This window comes from Symphalangus syndactylus, chromosome 6, assembly GCF_028878055.3.
Source record: "Symphalangus syndactylus isolate Jambi chromosome 6, NHGRI_mSymSyn1-v2.1_pri, whole genome shotgun sequence".
In the NCBI taxonomy this organism is placed as follows: domain Eukaryota; kingdom Metazoa; phylum Chordata; class Mammalia; order Primates; family Hylobatidae; genus Symphalangus; species Symphalangus syndactylus.
In genome coordinates, this window is record NC_072428.2 from 65,515,100 (window position 1) to 65,533,133 (window position 18,034).

Here is an 18,034-nt window from a genome sequence, read left to right on the forward strand (position 1 = left end):
AATGAATATAATATGGCTCCTGCCCCTAAAATCCCTACAGTTTAGATGGGCAAATGCGTAAGCAAACATAATTTCCAACTGAATATTACAATTAGGATACAATTATTAAGTATTATATGCCATAAGAGTCCAGGGGTAATTTAATTCAAAAGATACTGGGAATGATTTCACCACATGTACTTTATTTAAAACTTTACCTAGATATCCATAAGTGAGTACAAGGCAAAAGGCTTCTTAAAGTCTGAGCTATTTCAGGATTCTGAATTCTGTAATTCAACATTCCCTTTCTGTGAACATACTTCATTGGCGGCGTAAAAGTTAACCCTCCTTATTTTTTTATATTCAATGTTTTTCTCTCAAATTTCCTACTATTAAAAATAAAAACTGTAAAAGACCTTGAAGTGGCAAGTGTATATTGTCAAGGAGGAGAAAAGGTCAATGCAGCCTGCTTGTTTGGGACATTCAGCACCTGTTTAACTCCTTAGCTCATTTTTCATTTTCTCTTTCTGGGTCAGGTATAATCCAGGATTTTTGTTTTTGGTGTGAATTATATAAACTTCTAGATTCTTCCTTTTGTAGCATTAGAAGACTTCAACAATGTCCTGATAGGTTAAAATACATCCAATTTACTGATAGGTGAATTTCAAAGTGTTTGATTTAACACTATTCAGTTGACTCTATCTGCAATCTACATCTTCTCAGCAATATGTAAAGTGGTTTAATAAAACAGAAAAAAAATCCACGTATTTTATAGTTACCACATACCAGGCATTGTGCTAAATGTTTTGATATGTGATATATCACTTAATTATTACAACAGTCCTGAAAGGAAGGTGTTATTTTTCCAGCTTCTTGCAGATAAAACTTGTCAGTTTCTCTTTTCTCACCTTGATTTCCAAACCTTCTAGTTCAGAGTTAGAGGTCATGGCGTAGAAAGAATAACACTGAATTCGAAACTAGGAGACCTAGTTGTAGCCTTGGCTGTGTAACTTGCTGTGTGACCTTGAGTAAGTCACCTCCTGTCCATATAATTTAATAAGCTCATGTGGAAAATGATAGTGTGAATACTATGAGAAATGATGTTTGGATCAAACTCCTCTCAAAAGAAACTCTTGTACAATAAAACTCACTCCTCTGATCAGTGTACCTTACATTCAAATTCAGGTGTGTGTAAATGACATTTTTGCAAATTGACTCATAGCTTAAAGGCACTTAAGCATAGAATCCTGCTATTTGAAAGAGTACAAAAATTATATTGGAAATGAGTGTAGACTCCAAATCTAACCTGCTAAGGTTCAAATTTTGGCTCTGCTATTTAAGAGCGATATGCCTTTGGGCAAATTACTTAAACCACCTGCGCCCCAATTTCTCTATCTGTATCGTTGGGATAACTACTACACCCATCTCAAAGGGGCACTGTAAAGATTAAGTGAATTGACATTTCTGAAAACAGTGTCTGACAAGTGGTAGCAGGTCAGTGTGTGTATGTATTGAGAGAGAAACTGAAGTCTTGGCAATGTAAATAGCCGTCTCCTTAATGTACCAATTTTGAACATTTGGATTTTTTGCATATTAGGTATTTTTAAGGTGATACAAAGCAAGATAGTCATGAGACTCCTATTAACTCAAAGTCTAACAGAGTTTTAACCCTATTCACAGGAGAAAAACTAGACTACCTCTTATGTACAAATCCATAAAGTAAAGATGAAGAATGTGATGACATATAAAGTAGCTTGTGGCAATACAAATTTATATAACTATGATTAAAATAAATGCAGAAATACCCATCATCAAGCATCTTAAATTATTCTTAAAAATCTGACTTAGTAATTTTACTTATTCTATCCTATCCAAAGGAAATCATTTTAAATCCAAAAAAGACTTATTCCCCAAGATGTTTATTTTTAATAGTAGAAAATTTAAGGGGAAAAAAGCCAAAATATCAAAAGGATGGTTAACTATTATACAGCAATTAAAATACATTCACAAAGCCTAATATAAATTTAAATTATTCAAATGCAGACTCAACATGATTACAACTACACTTTTAAAATAAGTCATGTATAAACCAAGGAAACCAAAATAGTACTGGGAAACTAGGAAAATACACGCTAAAATATTAAGTTTTTACATCTAGTCCTCTGAAACAAAAAGTATTTTCTAAAGTTTGTTTTTTGAATTTCTGTTTTTTCCTAATATATTTCAATGAACACATGTTACTATAAAATAAAAAAATACATATACCAAAACTGTCAACCTTTGGCAATATTCAAAATAGGTAAAGGGAAACTACCCTGCTAGTGAAAAAAAATATGCATAATGATATATGAATTGATGGCTCCTCTGCTACCACTAATGTTTTATAACAAAGTTGGCCACATTTAAATAAACAAATGGGCAAACAGAACTACTTCTCTGCCACAGAGACTGTCTAGGCAGGAAAAAGGGGTCTGGGAGAGGGAGAAAGGCAGAAGGTTCCAGGGAACTGTCCACCAAGGAGGTGCTGACAGGCCCTCTGATCTTGGGTGAGTGTTAGAGCACCCTCTGGAGGCTGGGAGTCCACAACCCATTTCCCCTTTCTCTCTCTCTCTCCCCGCCTCCCCGCCCCGCCCAAGACTTTCCCTTCCCATCTTTCCCTTCCTATCATTCTGTTCTATTTTCCTTCCTTCCCTGCTCCTTTTTCTGTTTGCCTGGTAACTATGGAGATTGGAAGAAATAACACTGGTAAAACACCTAAGATACTGCATGTATGTTTAATAAAACCAAATTATTTTACCCCTTCCTTTTGCTTTTTTAGTCCTTGAACTCATCCCTTTCTTCTTCTGATTCCCTCCTTTTTTTATTTTCCCATTTTCTTCCATTTTAACCTTCCCTTTACTCTCCCTGTTCTCTCTTTTGTGAGAGTCACCCTGTAGAAGAAAGGTAGGCTGCTTTCTAGAAGATGACTCCTTTCCTTTGAGGGTTAGGGCAGATACAAAATGTCCAAATACTCACCAGAAAAAAAAAAAAAAAAAATTCAGGACTCTATAACATTTTCAAAAACTTTCCTCTATCTTAATATATAAAAATAATATTGAATATACCTGATGTGTCCTACGGGCTTCACAGTGGCTCAGTTAAGCTGTTATATTACCAAATTGCTATTATGAGAAAGAAAGAGCTGCTCAAGTTTTAGCCATGTTTCTTTTAAAATTGTAAATATTCAAAATATACAACATAACGTTTTGATATAGTGAAATGGTTACTACAGCCAAACTAATTAACATACCCATTATCTCTGTTACACTCTGTGTGTGTGTGTGTGTGTGTATGTGTGTGTGTGTGTGTATGTATGTAAGAGCACCTAAAATCTACTCTCTTAGCAAATTTCTGGTACACAATCTGATATTAACTATAGTCCCAACATTGTACCTGAGATCTCTAGGTTTATTCATTCCACATAACCACAACTTTGTTTGCTACAACCCACATCTTCAAATTTCCTCTCAATCTCCCATTACCACCATTCTACTGTTTGTACATGTTCTACTTTTTTTACGTTCCACATATAAGTGAGGTCACCAGCATTTTTCTATCTTCAGTTTATTTCATTTAGTTTAATGTCCTCCAGGTTTATCCATGTTATTGCAAATGGAACGTTATCCTTCTTTTCACAGGTTGGATAATATTCTATTTATAGAATAGATATAAATGTATCTCTCTCTATAAAATAGATACATGCCACAATTTCTTCATCCATTTATCTGTCAATGAACACTTAGGTTGTTTCCATATCTTGCCTATTGTGAATTATTTAAAATAGCGTTGCAGTGAACATGAGAATGCAGATATCTCTGTGAGATGCTAATTTCATTTCCTTTGGTTATATATCTAAAAGGGGATTGCTAGGTTATATAGTAGTTCTATTTGTAATACATTTAGAAACCTTCACACTGTTTTCCATAATTATCACACTAATTTACATTCTCACCAACAGTGTACATAGGTTCCCTTTTCTCCATACCCTTGACAACACCTCTTACCTCTTGTCTTTTTGATAACAGCCATTTTAATAGTATGAGATGATATCTCACTGTGATTTTGATTCTCATTTTCCTGATGCTTAATGATGTTGAGCACCTCTCCATGTACCCATTGGCCATTTTAATGTCTCCTTTGAAGAAGTGTCTATCCAGGTCCCTTGCGCATTTTTTTTAACATAAGCCATATTTCAATTACATCTTGTTTTTAATTAAAAGAGTAAAGCAAAGGGATAATTGTAGAGAATACTGTAGTTTATAAAGTATTTTTAGAATATTAGGACAAATAACAAATATTCTTTTATGTTTGTATGTATTTTTATCTTAGAAATATTGGGGAATAAAAGAAGGGAGACACACACACCGGACTGTGGACTTTTGCAATGCAGCTACAGACAAGATAAAGGAAAGAGAAATACCATATAGGCTGGCCCTTGAAATTAAATTCAATACTTTGATCTTTGTGGATGGAGAAAACAGTTAAGTGAAGGTAAAGTTGATGCCTATTTTCTGATAATGACATAGAAACTGCTATGAGAAAGAAAATAACCTTTTAGAAGACCTCCTTCCCCATGGCAAGCCCGTTCCCATAAATAGCCTTGTAGGTGTGGTGATGGCATATGGACAGGGGCAAAAAAAAAAAAAAAAAAAAGGTAGGGGGGAACTGATATAATAGAAAATTTTTTTTTTGGAAGAAGGTTATTTTGATTTCTCTCATGACAACTTAAGGTTAGATGGGACTGTGGGTGATCTGTATTTTAATAAAGGAAGTGGAATTACTTCCTCAATAGGCTTGGAATTACTTTCTGGAAGAAATGGTGTTGTACTTACGTTTGTATCTCTAATGCCCATCATAATGCCTAGCACAGAACGACACTCCATGTTTACAGTCATAAGTCATATAGTCAGTTAACTAAATTGAATAGCTGTCAGGATGCAACACGAGGGACCCTGGAGATGGCTAAGTGACAAAAGAAGATAACTTTTGAGTGTCTAGCTTGAAAGCTCAAATTACTCAGCATCCTTCAAGCCATTCTGAGATAATTAGAGCAAACAGTTTTAGTGTTTTTGAAACTAACAGTCTGGCCTACACATGAAAATGGTTTTAGACTTTGCCATGTAAATAACTTTCAGGAAAGGAAATAAATATCCATCCTAATAATCTTATTTTCACACTTAGTATAATCTTGAAATGACTGCAGGTTTTTGAAGTATCCTTATTGAAATCTGTGTCTCCATGATTTTTTCAAAAATTCTTTAAATCCCGTTTTAATTACTAAAAGATTCAATGAAAATCCTTATTTTTTTTTCTTAAATCAATATTGTAAGAAATGTAATCATCTGCCATATCACTTAACTTTCAGACCAAAGGGAACAAGAGCAGTTTATTGCTATGCCTCCAGTGTGTAGCATTTCTTGTGTAGTCAATAAATATTTGCTGATCAAATGGAATAATAGTATAATCTGTTCATTAATTTTCATAAATATACTTCGTTTATGAATGTCATATCAATATATAAATAGTTCCTATATTTTACATAAACAGCATACAGCCAAGAAAAATAACTTTGGGAAAAGTAATGATTGATTTCTTAATAAAGATGAAGAATTTATCAAGAGAACTATCTTAACAACAGTGGCAGCAGTTTCTCCTGTAAGTAATAAGCCCACCTCAGTGAAGCTATGAAAATAATTAAGGCCATATAAAAGCAACAATCATGTGATGAATTTATACATAGTAAGTACTGCACGCATCTAATTTAAGTGTTATTTCTCACGAGGACATAGTAATATATACTGCAGTAGTTATTACTGTGGCCACTTTACATATGAAGAAACTGAGACTTACATAAATCATATCAATAGTATGTATAAAATTTAGCTTTGAAACTTCAGCCTGTCTGTGAGGCAAATTTTCCGTGTTATATTCTGTTGTCATCTGTCAGATAATGTTGAAGAACTTCACTAGGATGAAGGCTACAGTAGAAAGTCCCAATACTCTTTCCATATTTAAGATTATAAGGTGGAATCCTTATGTCAACCCATCTATAATTAACCTTCTGTTAAGTATGGTTATAATATAATAATTGATCCCATTATAAAGGGATTTGAGAATTATCTTATTCAAATACTTTGCAAAATAGGATGGGTTAGAGTCTCTAAAAGTATTATTTTATTTTCACATAGCATTAATTTATTTTTCAAAAAATGATGTCTGCAAACATACATGACATAGGTGTTTCACTCTATTGACATGAATCTCTCTCATAAAGTGAATTTGTTAAACCTGAATACCAAAAGGAAGAGAACGTAAAGAAAGTTAAACTAATGTATTTCCTTAGCCTTAGAAAAAAAGTGTGTGCTTGTAATTATTTTAATTCCCTCGAATATGGTTTGAAAGTTAGGGGAAAACATAACAGCATAAAAGAAACTTGTTTGTAAATGAACTTGAAGGGTTGAATGCATATTCAACAACATTCTCTACACCAATGGCTTATCTTATTTGATTATTAACTTGTGTTTAATTTCCCTTGACAAATAATTCACCTTTTTTAATAATCATTTAGCACTGCTAAGTAATTCTTGTAAGTTCATGGGAATGGATTTTAAACAGTAGCCATTGCAAGGATGCTACTGTAAATGCAATTAGGAGAGTGAATAAAAGCATGAGGTAGGGGTGGCAGGTTGTATGGGAGAAAACCTAACTCCTTAGTTATTGGTGCTATTCATTCATATACATCTTCCTGACAGTGATGAACACACAAACCTTCAACAATTCTAAGATCTCTTCAGAGTTTTGAAAGAAACAACAAGCTACTCTTTAGTATGGGCAATATATTTTTTAACTAACCCTAAAGTGTAACCTATCATATTGAGTAGAAAAACATAAATCTCTGGTAATAATATTGTCATTCAATGACTTCATGAAAGACACAATCAGAGATTGTTAGAGCTGGTGGGTGCCTCAGAGATAATCTCATCCACAGCCCTCATTTTACAGAAGAAAATCTGAGGCCCAGAGAAGATTCTCTAAGCATAACCAATATAAGACTTAAAATCCTGACTCCCAATTTTTCCGTTCAGCTTACACCTCCTGTGAGCACTATCCATGAAGTTCAGTGTGTGTGTTTCATTAACTTTACTGCCTAAGGTGCTTACCAGCTGTCCAATCCAGTCTCTGGTGTTATCTTTCAGAAAAATAGGAATAATGTGATATGTATTCACTTAGAAAAGTCAAACTTTAGTTATTTCAGATGAAGCAAGCTCTCTCTATCTCTCTCTCCTTAGAGAGTCACCATAGTAGCCACATGAAGTGTTTTATATAAATAAGCTGGACGAATCCACCGGCTTTTCACAACAAAAAGAAGTGAAGACTTGTACCTGACAGTAACAGGACATGCACTCAGACCATTAATGGGCCCAAACTGTTCAAACACCAAGTTCTATGCATCTTTTTCAAGGAGTGCATCGTCAGGTCCAACAGGAAAGCACCATTAATATATTTCAGAAAAGGAGCAATGAATGATAACCTGTTTTAAAAACCTTCAAACCTCATTTCTTTGGCAACACCAATCACCTTTACAAAAATCTGGGGTGGGACAGTTATTCACTACAAACTTCACTGAGTAACTGCGCCACCTCTTGATAAAATTTGTTTGTTGATTTCAAGTGGGTTGTATAAAAGGGAAAAGCATGCAACTGGGGGCAACCTGAGCCTAGCTCCAGATTTTCTGTCTTAAACAAAAATAAGGTCTTTATCTTAAAAAATGTCAAATTGCAAACTAAGGTGTTCAATTTCATCTAGAGTTCATCGACCACCCCACTTACTCCTGCTAGTTGGCCCAGTGGGTTGGGGCTCTAGGTGGTAGTAACCTGAGATGAGTTCAGGAGCTCCCATATCAGCAGTCGGGAGCCCAGTCACTAGCTAAATGCATAAGGAGATCCCAAGCAGAGAGCCACCCAAGGTGCCCCATTTCCGAGCCGCATCTGCTCTTATAGCCTCTGTATGTTAGAGACCAGGGTCCCATCACCACTGAGTTATCAGCCCAACATCGGATGCCAGAAAATCAGTGCGATCTCTTGGCCCCCAAACCCAGCTGGCTCCCAGAGAGAGCAGAGCAATCGCAGCTTCTGTCACTCTCCCAACAGGCAGAGACATAAACAAGCAACAAAAGGAATTGTTCTCTCCCCCGAGGGAGGCAACATGCATTAAAAAGACATGAACCTCGTCCTACCTTGCATCCAAACATCAACGATAAAGTGTTGTTGGTGCAAGCAACTTTGCAGTGGCAAATCATTGGTGTAAAACAGTCAGGGTCCTTAACAACAGGGGACATTCCTTCCGGGCTGCGGCAGTGGCAGCTCGCTGGGGGACCCAAACGCTGTGCTCGCCGGGCACATGGAGCGACAGCCTAGACCGAGCTGCCGCTTCGATCACTGCCCCTTGCACCCGCCGTGGCCATCCCGGAGCCCCAGTGGAAGCAACGCCGCGGGCAAGTACCGAGCCTCTCGGGGTCTCCCTTCCCTGGGGAACGAGGCGTGTGGGGGGAGGGACAGAACCAAGAAAGAATTTTCCCCCCTACGGTGAATTTGGAGGAGGTAAAATAAAAATAAAATAAAATAAAAATAAACCATAAAAATAAAAGGAAGCCAGGCACTTAGAGGAGGGTTCAAAGGAGGTGGGGCAGTATTAGCATGTAAAAGGATGTGCCCGCCTACTCTCCCCAGTCACACAAGATTGTCATGCGAGCTGAAGGGGGCTGAAATTATTCCCTCTGAAGAAGAAGAAGAAGAAGAAAACATACTGCAGCTCCTGATTTGGTAAAAAGCCAGTGGCTTGCTGCAATCCAGAGTCACTGTGGGGAGCGCTGGCCGGGCAAGTGGGGTGGGAGGGAGGGGCTGAGAAAGGGAGGAAGCGCGGTGCTTGCCAGCCTGGCCCTGCCTTTGGGCGCTCTTGGTGCCACAGAGGAGTCCCCAGCGTGGGAGCGCAGGACCTTCCCGCGCTCACGTGACCCCGAGACTGCATTTGGCCCCCACCGCTACAGCCACCCGAGGGTAGAAGACTAGAAGACCTCCGAGGCCGACTTCCCGGGAAGGGGAGGCCCGCGCGGAGCCCTGCAGGGAACTTCCTCCCAGCCCTTTGACAACAGCATGCCTTGCCGGGGGCAGAGGGCCAGCAAAGAAATCTCGGGTAGAAAACAGGCTCAAAATGATTTCGCTGGTGCCCTACGCCGTTGACTTCTGGGTCAGCGAGCCTACTCACTCCCTGGGTAGGGAAGCGGCCTCAGAACCAAGGCTGTATTTGACATAACATTTGTCCAACTCAAAAAAGAAGTGTCTGCCCCTTCCCCACCTTGATATCTTTGAGGCTCCAGGGAACCCCAGAAGTAGTATTTATGTTGTTCCAAAAGTATGAATGACAAGACTGATGGATGCTTTATTGTTTGTTTGTTTTTTTGTTTTTAACTGAGGCTGTCAAAATTGCAAAAAGACCCCCCCAAAAAAAAAAAAATCAGCATGTGGCTGGCTGGCACAGCTGCAAAATTGCTTATGGAAGACAAAAACAAATGTGATAAGAAGGGTGTGGGGGTAGGAAGTGGGTAAAACTAGCACTCTTTGACTGCCACCTGGGTGCCTGGCACTATGCCTCACAGATGGTTGGTAGAAAGAGAGCAAAACATCAGAGTCTGGAATCAGATTCTGGCTCCGGTGCTAAATGTGGCTTTAAGTCACTTACATTATCCAAACCCCTATTTGCTTACCTGTAACTAGATGGTATTAACCCCTAACCTAAAGGGTTGTCACGAAGACTAGACAGATATACTGAACAACACATTCCTGGGGTAAGCCCCAGTACATGGTAGCTGCTCTTAACTTACATAGCTTATTTCATTTCTTAGCTTGAGAGGTAGATATTATTCAACGTATTTTTTTCTAGGGGAAGAAACTGAGCCCTTTAGTGTTATATCACTTGCTCGAGTCACATAATCAATAAGCCTGAAGGTTAGCTTCAAAGAAAAGTAGTAGAGGAGAGTTTAGAAAACAGCATCATGAGAGACATAACACACTTCTCCAGAAACATGTTCCAAAGTCTTCAGATTTATTTGGGAAGGATCAGGACTGTCACATTTACATGAACGTGGTAATTCCAAGACTCTTACCAATTTGGTGCTAAATTCAGAAATCCCACCTGAAATACAGGAACAACATAATCCAAAGTATCCATGGCAAACTGTCAGAACCAGATCCTCCTGAGGCAGTTCCATCAGAATGTCAGACCACTTATATCCGAAACTAATAAGAGCCTCAATATCATGGTATGCTTCCTCCTTAGAAAGTTTAAATGTATTGGTTAGAACAAAAGAACATACCAACTTGCAAACATTTAAGTCAAAGACAGTGCCTTATAAAGTGCCTTTGCCCCACCCATATCCAAAATACTCTCGTCTTCTCTCCCAAGTTAATGGAAAATAAACCTGATTATGTCATAATTCTCTACGATGCTTATTATAAATACAGATTTTGAAGCCCAACCCTACATTTTCATCCCATAGGCCAGTAGAATGTCAATACATCTACATTTTAATCAACCCCCTTGTGAGAGGAATGCAAGTCCTCTTTATGAAATAAGACTTATCTGAAGGAAACTCAATATGGAACAAAGTATGCGCAAAATTCAACATGGAATGACCCTCAGAGTTGAGTTATACCTGGTTCTAACTGTAGAGGGCAGCCATGCCTAAGGTTTTGGGATTCTTAGACTAAGAGCAGAAGTCCTTGCCTAGTAGATTTCTCCATTAGGAATCAGTACTGATCCAATCTAATGAATAGCTGGAGGGACTCAGGAGATCTAATCTATGTGTTCTTAAACGTACTAGGTCACATTTTAGGAGCAAAACTCTGGTCTGAGGGCTTCTGTGAAAATTTAAAGTCACATGTACAGATTAAGTATATCCTTTACCATTTTATTCCTTTATGTTAGCATAAAAAGTGTGATTGTGTGAGCACTTCCACCTACAGAGCATCTATAATTACGGCTGGTTTTTCCAAGTGAATAGATCCTAAAAAAGCTGTACAATATTTCCCTTATTCATTAGCCTATAATTTAGATTTCAAACACCCCAAAAGTATTGTATGCTCTATATTGTGATGTTCCAATAATATCTAACACAGTCTTTCCCTGATGAATTACCCAAGCTAAAGCTGACCTCCTATTCTAGGGCAGCATTAAGGCTGCTATGTGCAAGTTATTCCCCATTTTACAGTTTGTGCTAGTTTAGATTGATAAAGTGAAATGACAAAATATAAAACAAAATGTATATTTCATTTCCTTGACTTTTTATGTTTAACTTTAATCAATGAGAGTTCATTTCTCTGTATGTGCATGTGTATGTGTTTATCTGTTATCCATTTCTATGTATTAGATAAAATGCTTTCCCTTAATTCTCCTCTCCAAATAATAACTCTGGGGTAAACTGAAGGGGAAGATGAGGGGGAAAGTGGTTTCCATGACAATGCATTCCACAGTTACAGCCAGTAACCACTATTGTTAAAATAAATGAATTACTGTTACTTTAAGATACGAACACATTGCATTACTGGTTTGAAAAGCACTAATTTGAGAGTGTACTGCATGGGGGTGTACTGCAATATTTTTAGGAGATATTACTAGGAAATGCAAGGAGATGACACGTTCATTTTTATAGTCAAAATAACTACTCTTAATTAGACATTTCAATGATTGATAACATTTACAGTTCCACCTAATAATTATCACTTTTATAAAATGCTGTATCACAACAATACACTATTAAGCATTTCTCCTAATGACAACTTTCCTCAAAATGGACTCATAATTACAAAAAACAGGATTATCAATAAATGTAACCAGGGTTTAATTTTAATCTTTAATTTATTATTGTTATACTTAATCAGAAACTGGGACACAGTAAGAGACATTAGCTAGTTATTCATCTTTTTTCTTTGCTGATTCTTTTCATAGCAATTTTTAAAAAAGAGGTTGTTCCTGTTGCAAGGGAAAAGAGTAGATTGGCTACTAGGAGCCATGGTGCTGTTTCCTACTCTCTGGCTCTGTGTGACTTTGAGCAAGCTACGCAGCCTCTCTAAGCTTTGATTCCCCTTTTTATTAAGATGAAATAGGTATACTAGATTATTTCTAAGTTTGCTTCCAATGTTGAAGCTCTCTGAGTGATCTTCTAAATACATTTTTATGAATGTAAAGGAAATTTGGGAAACCATTTTGTTCAGTTACCTATCTTCAGAAAATTCACTCTTCCATAACACTTACTATTTGATAGGCACTAATATCATGCTTGCTATGTACACTGTTCTGAATTCCACAGAGTGCTAGAGCCAGTCCTACTCATGACAGCTGGTTATGTGTAACTCTGTCTAATTCCACAATCAGTGACATCATGCTGGTAGCTTTGAATCAGTCATGAGAGAGTATTTATACAATGTAAATTAACAAACACTACAATTCAGGACTTTTTTCTGCAAGATACTTTTACCAGTATAGCACTGATCTAAGTACTTTAAGTACATTAATATATTTAACCACCACAATCACTCAATCTTATCAAAAAAAGGAAAGCGAATGACAGAGCAAGATTAAGTAATGCCCAAGGTACAAAACTGGTATACTAATCAGCTAAATGAATCAACTAACAAAAATATTTTTGATGACTTTCAATCGCAAATGTTTATTTCTTCCTCATGTTAGATGTCCTTCATAGCTTAGCTATCATTCTAGCCCATGTTGTCCATGGGCAGAAGAGTAGGGTCTATCAGTATCTTCTGTCAGATAGAAGAGTAGCCACTATCTAATGTTCTCATGGCGGAAGGAAAAATGATCAACGGCTGAATATGCAGCGGATCTTAAAACATCTGTTCAAACATTAAAAACATCTTCCAGCTTACGTTTTATTAGCTAAGGAATGTCATGTGGTCAACCTGATGACAAAGGTTGAGGAATGATAATTCTTTCAGAGGGAGGAAAGAGAGAATATTGATAACAGTAATATAAGAGACTATGGCTTATTTGAGTGAAAGAATTGAGATTTGAAGCCAAGCCACCCGATTTGAGGATCTAAGCTCTTAACAAATAGACTGTCCCGGCTATCACTTATAGCTAATACATCCCAGTTTTTCATCGACTCTCTATAATAGTGTTTGTTATTTAGTAACCCTTTGAGGGAGTTCTTCCTTATGACCCCTATAAGGAAAGCATAGTCTTTAGACAACACATGAACTTTGTAGACAATCGAACATATAAGGTTTTGGCATTATTAGCTGTGCAATTTCAACCTTTAAATCCCTTTCCCTCTCCTCCCCCACTGTAAATTGAAGTCCACTTATTTCATTTAATCTTTAGTAGAGATGTTGTCATGTAAGTGGAACATTGCATTTTTATCATTGAGTTTCCTGAAACATGTAAGGCAGAAAGGGGAATGAATGCCTTTCTGCCATCAATGAGTTTACAAACCAGTTGACTAGGTTACTCTGAAATGACAGTAACGAAGCTCTTCCTAACAGTAACAAAGTATATACAATTAAGAACGAATAAATATACTCAAAGTCCATATGAATGATTGACAAATCTACTTAACTTATCTAAGCTCTCATTTCTTGTTCCGTAAAATGGTGATAATACTATAGCATTGCTGTAAGGCTTAAATCAGATAATGTATTGCAAAATGCCTATCATCTTTATCTGGTTTGTATTAGGCACTCAGTAAATTATAAGGGCTTTGTGTCACTTTTCTGATTTTTTTTAATGAAAGTTAACAGAAAAGAATAAACCTATTAGACTCACCCAATATGTATAATCCCTTTATACTGAACAATTCTAGATCTTTAACCTTTCTTCACAAGTTTTACTGTCTCGGTGACTCTCCTTAGACCCTTTCTCAGCTCTTCCATATTCCTCTTACTGAAGAACACACAAACGCAATGATATATTGTCAGACCCCATATAAATGGACTCTAATATCCACCATGTTTGCCCATAGTTGTCAACTCTTTGTGTTCACTGTAATTTATTTATTATTATTATACTTTAACTTCTGAGGTACATGTGCAGAACGTGTAGTTTTGTTACATAGGTATACACGTGGCATGGTGGTTTGCTGCAACCATCAACCCGTCTCATACATTAGGTATTTCTCCTAATGCTATCCCTCCCATACCCCCAACCACCAGGCAGGCCCTGGTGTGTGATGTTCCCCTCCCTATGTCCATGTGTTCTCATTGTTCAACTCTCACTTATGAGTGAGAACATGTGGTGTTTTGTTTTCTGTTCTTGTGATAGTTTGCTGAGAATGGTGGTTTACAGCTTCATCCATGTCCCCGCAAAGGATATAAACCCATCCCTTTTTATGACTGCACAGTATTCCATGGTGTATATGTGCCACATTTTCTTTATCTGGTCTATTTTTGATAAACATGTGGGTTGGTTCCAAGTCTTTGCTCTTGTGAATAGTGCCGCAATAAACATACGTGTGTATGTGTCTTTATAGTAGAATGATTTATAATCCTTTGGGTATACACCCAGTAATGGGATTGCTGGGTCAAATGGTATTTCTGGTTCTAGATCCTTGAGGAATTGCCACACAGTCTTCCACAACAGTTGACAGTTGAACTAATTTACACTCCCACCAACAGTGTAAAAGTGTCCCTATTTCTCCACATCCTCTCCAGCATCTGTTGTTGCCTGACTTTTTAATGATTGCCATTCTAACTGGCATGAGATAGTGGATTTGATTTGTATTTCGATAATGAGCATTTTTCATATGTCTGTTAGCTGCATAAATGTCTTCTTTTGAGAAGTGTCTGTTCATATCTTTTGCCCAGCTTTTGATGGGGTTGTTTTCTTGTAAATTTGTTTAAGTTCCTTGTAGATTCTGGATATTAGCCCTTTGTCAGATGGATAGATTGCAAAAATTTTCTCCCATTCTGTAGACTGCCTGTTCACCCTGATGATAATTTCTTTTGCTGTGCAGAAGCTCTTTAGTTTAATTAGATCCTGTTTGTCAATTTTGGCTTTTGTTGCCATTTTGGTGTTTTAGACAAAGTCTTTGCCCATGCCTATTTCCTGAATGGTATTGCCCAGGTTTTCTTCTAGGATTTTTATGGTCCTAGGTCTTACATTTAAGTCTTTGACCCATCTTGAGTTGATTTTTGTATAAGGTGTAAGGAACAGGTCCAGTTTCAGTTTTCTGCATATGGCTAGCCAGTTTTCCCAACGCCATTTATTAAATAGGGAATCTTTTTCCCATGGCTTGTTTGTGTCAGGTTTGTCAAAGATCTGATGGTTTTTTTTTTTTTTTTTTGAGACGGAGTCTCGCTCTGTCACCCAGGCTGGCGTGCAGTGGCGCAGTCTCGGCTCACTGCAAGCTCCGCCTCCCAGGTTCACGCCATTCTCCTGCCTCAGCCTCTCCGAGTAGCTGGGACTACAGGCGCCCGCCACCATGCCCGGCTAATTTTTGTATTTTTAGTAGAGACGGGGTTTCACCGTGGTCTCGATCTCCTGACCTCGTGATCCGCCCGCCTCGGCCTCCCAAAGTGCTGGGATTACAAGCGTGAGCCACCGCGCCCGGCCATCTGATGGTTTTATATGGTGGTGTTATGTCTGAGGCTTCTGTTCTGTTCCATTGGTGTATATATCTGTTTTGCTTCCAGTACCATGCTGTTTTGGTTACTGTAGCCTTGTAGTATAGTTTGAAGTCAGATAGCGTGATGCCTCCAGCTTTGTTCTTCTTGTTCAGGATTTTCTTGGCTTTGTGGGCTCTTTTTTGGTTCCATATGAACTTTAAAGTAGTTTATTTCCAATTCTGTGAAGAAAGTCAGTGGTAGGTTGATGGAGTTACCATTGAATCTATAAATTACTTTGGGCAGTATGGCCATTTTCCCAATATTGATTATTTCTATCCATGAGAATGGAATGTTTTTACATTTGTTTGCATCCTCTCTCATTTCCTTGAGCAGTGGTTTGTAGTTCTCATTGAAGAGGTTCTTCACATTCCCTGTAAGTTGTATTCCTAGGTATTTTATTCTCTTTGTAGCAATTGTGAATAGGAGTTCACTCATGATTTGGCTCTCTTTGCCTGTTACTGGTGTATAGAAATGCTTGTGATTTTTGCACATTAATTTTCTATCCTGAGACTTTGCTGAGGTTGCTAATCAGCTTAAGGAGATTCTGGACTGAGACGATGGGGTTTTCTACATATACAATCACGTAATCTGTGAACACAATTTGACTTCCTCTCTTCCTATCTGAATACCCTTTATTTCTTTCTCTTGCCTGATTGCCCCAGCCAGAACTTCCAATACTATGTTGAATAGGAGTGATGAGAGAGGGCATCCTTGACTTATGCCAGTTTTCAAAGGGAATGCTTCGTTTTTGCCCATGTAGTATGATATTGGCTGAGGATTTGTCATAAATACCTCTTATTATTTTGAAATACGTTCCATTGATACTAGTTTATTGAGAGTTTTTAGCATGAAGGGGTGTTGAATTTTTTTCAAAGGCCTTTTCTGCATCTATTGAGATAATCATGTGGTTTTTGTCATTGGTTCTGTTTGTATGATGGATTATGTTTATTGATTAGCATATGTTGAACCAGCCTTACATCCCAGGGATGAAATCAACTTGATCGTGGTGGATAAGCTTCCTGATGTGCTGCTGGATTTGGTTTGCCAGTATTTTATTGAGGATCTTCGCATAGATGTTCATCAGGAATATTGGCCTGATATTTTCTTTTATCGTTATGTCTCTGCCAGGTTTTGGTATCAGGATGATGCCGGCCTCATGAAATGAGTTAGGGAGGATTCCCTCTTTTTCTATTGTTTGGAATAATTTCAGAAGGAATGGTACCAGTTCCTCTTTGAAGCTCTAGTAGAATTTGGCTGTGAATCTGTCTGGTCTTGGACTTTTTTTGGTTGTTAGGCTATTAAGTACTGCCTCAATTTCAGAACTTGTTATTGGTTTATTCAGGGATTCGACTTCTTCCTGGTTTAGACATGGGAGGGTGCATGTGTCCAGGAATTTATCCATTTCTTCTAGATTTTCTAGTTTATTTGCATAGAGGTGTTTATAGTATTCTCTGATGGTAGTTTGTATTTCTATGGGATCAGTGAGGATAGCCCCTATATCATTTTTTATTAAATCTATCTGATTCTTCTCTCTATTCTATTAATCTGGCTAGCGGTCTATTTTATTGATCTTTTCAAAAACCTAGCTCCTGGATTCATTGATTTTTTGAAGGGTTTTTTGTGTCTCTCTCTCCTTCAGTTCTGCTCTGATCTTAGTTATTTCTTGTCTTCTGCTAGATTTTGAATTTGTTTGCTGTTGCTTCTTCAGTTATTTTAATTTTGATGTTAGGGTGTCAATTGTAGATCTTTCCTTCTTTCTCTTGTGGGCATTTAGTGCTATAAGTTTCCCTCTACACACTGCTTTAAATGTGTCCCAGAGATTCTGGTACATTGTGTCTTTGTTCCCATTGGTTTCAAAGAACATCTTTATTTCTGCCTTCGTTATTTACCCAGTAGTCATTCAGGAGCAGGTTTTCAGTTTCCATACAGTTGTGTGGTTTTGAGTGAGTTTCTTAATCCTGAGTTCTAATTTGACTGCACTGTGGTCAGAGAGACTGTTTGTTATGATTTCCACTCTTTTGCATTTGCTGAGGCATGTTTTACTTCCAGTTATGTGGTTAATTTTAGAATAAGTGCAATGAGGTGCTGAGTAGAATGTATATCCTGTTGGAGTGGAGAGGTCTGTTCACTGTAATTTCTAAGTCCTCTATGTCCACTCACCTACCCCCAAGTATAGATTCCTTTGAGTGAGTCACACATAGTGACTGTTTGGCCTTTATCTAAGTCATACTTAGCATGTTTGCATGACCTTGACTTGAAATAGTTTTCTTATTTAGTTGATTAGTCAATAAATGGATGAATAAAGAACCAATAAATAAGTGATCTTGGCCAGGCTTTCCACT

General features: G+C 37.6%; 1 protein-coding gene across 9 annotated transcripts in view; it reads right to left on the reverse strand.

The window, feature by feature from the left end:
* Nucleotides 1-18,034, reverse strand: part of DLG2 (discs large MAGUK scaffold protein 2) — a 2,194,174-nt gene that overhangs the window by 1,266,421 nt on the left and 909,719 nt on the right. The window contains exon 1 of one of the 9 annotated variants that reach the window (XM_055281259.2): nt 8,255-8,902. The exons of the other annotated variants lie outside the window; for them this stretch is intronic. Within the exon in view, the coding sequence (XP_055137234.1) occupies nt 8,255-8,356 (102 nt within the window). The 5' untranslated portion in view covers nt 8,357-8,902. Of the gene's footprint in view, nt 1-8,254; nt 8,903-18,034 lie in introns of those variants that run through there. 9 annotated transcript variants of the gene reach the window in all.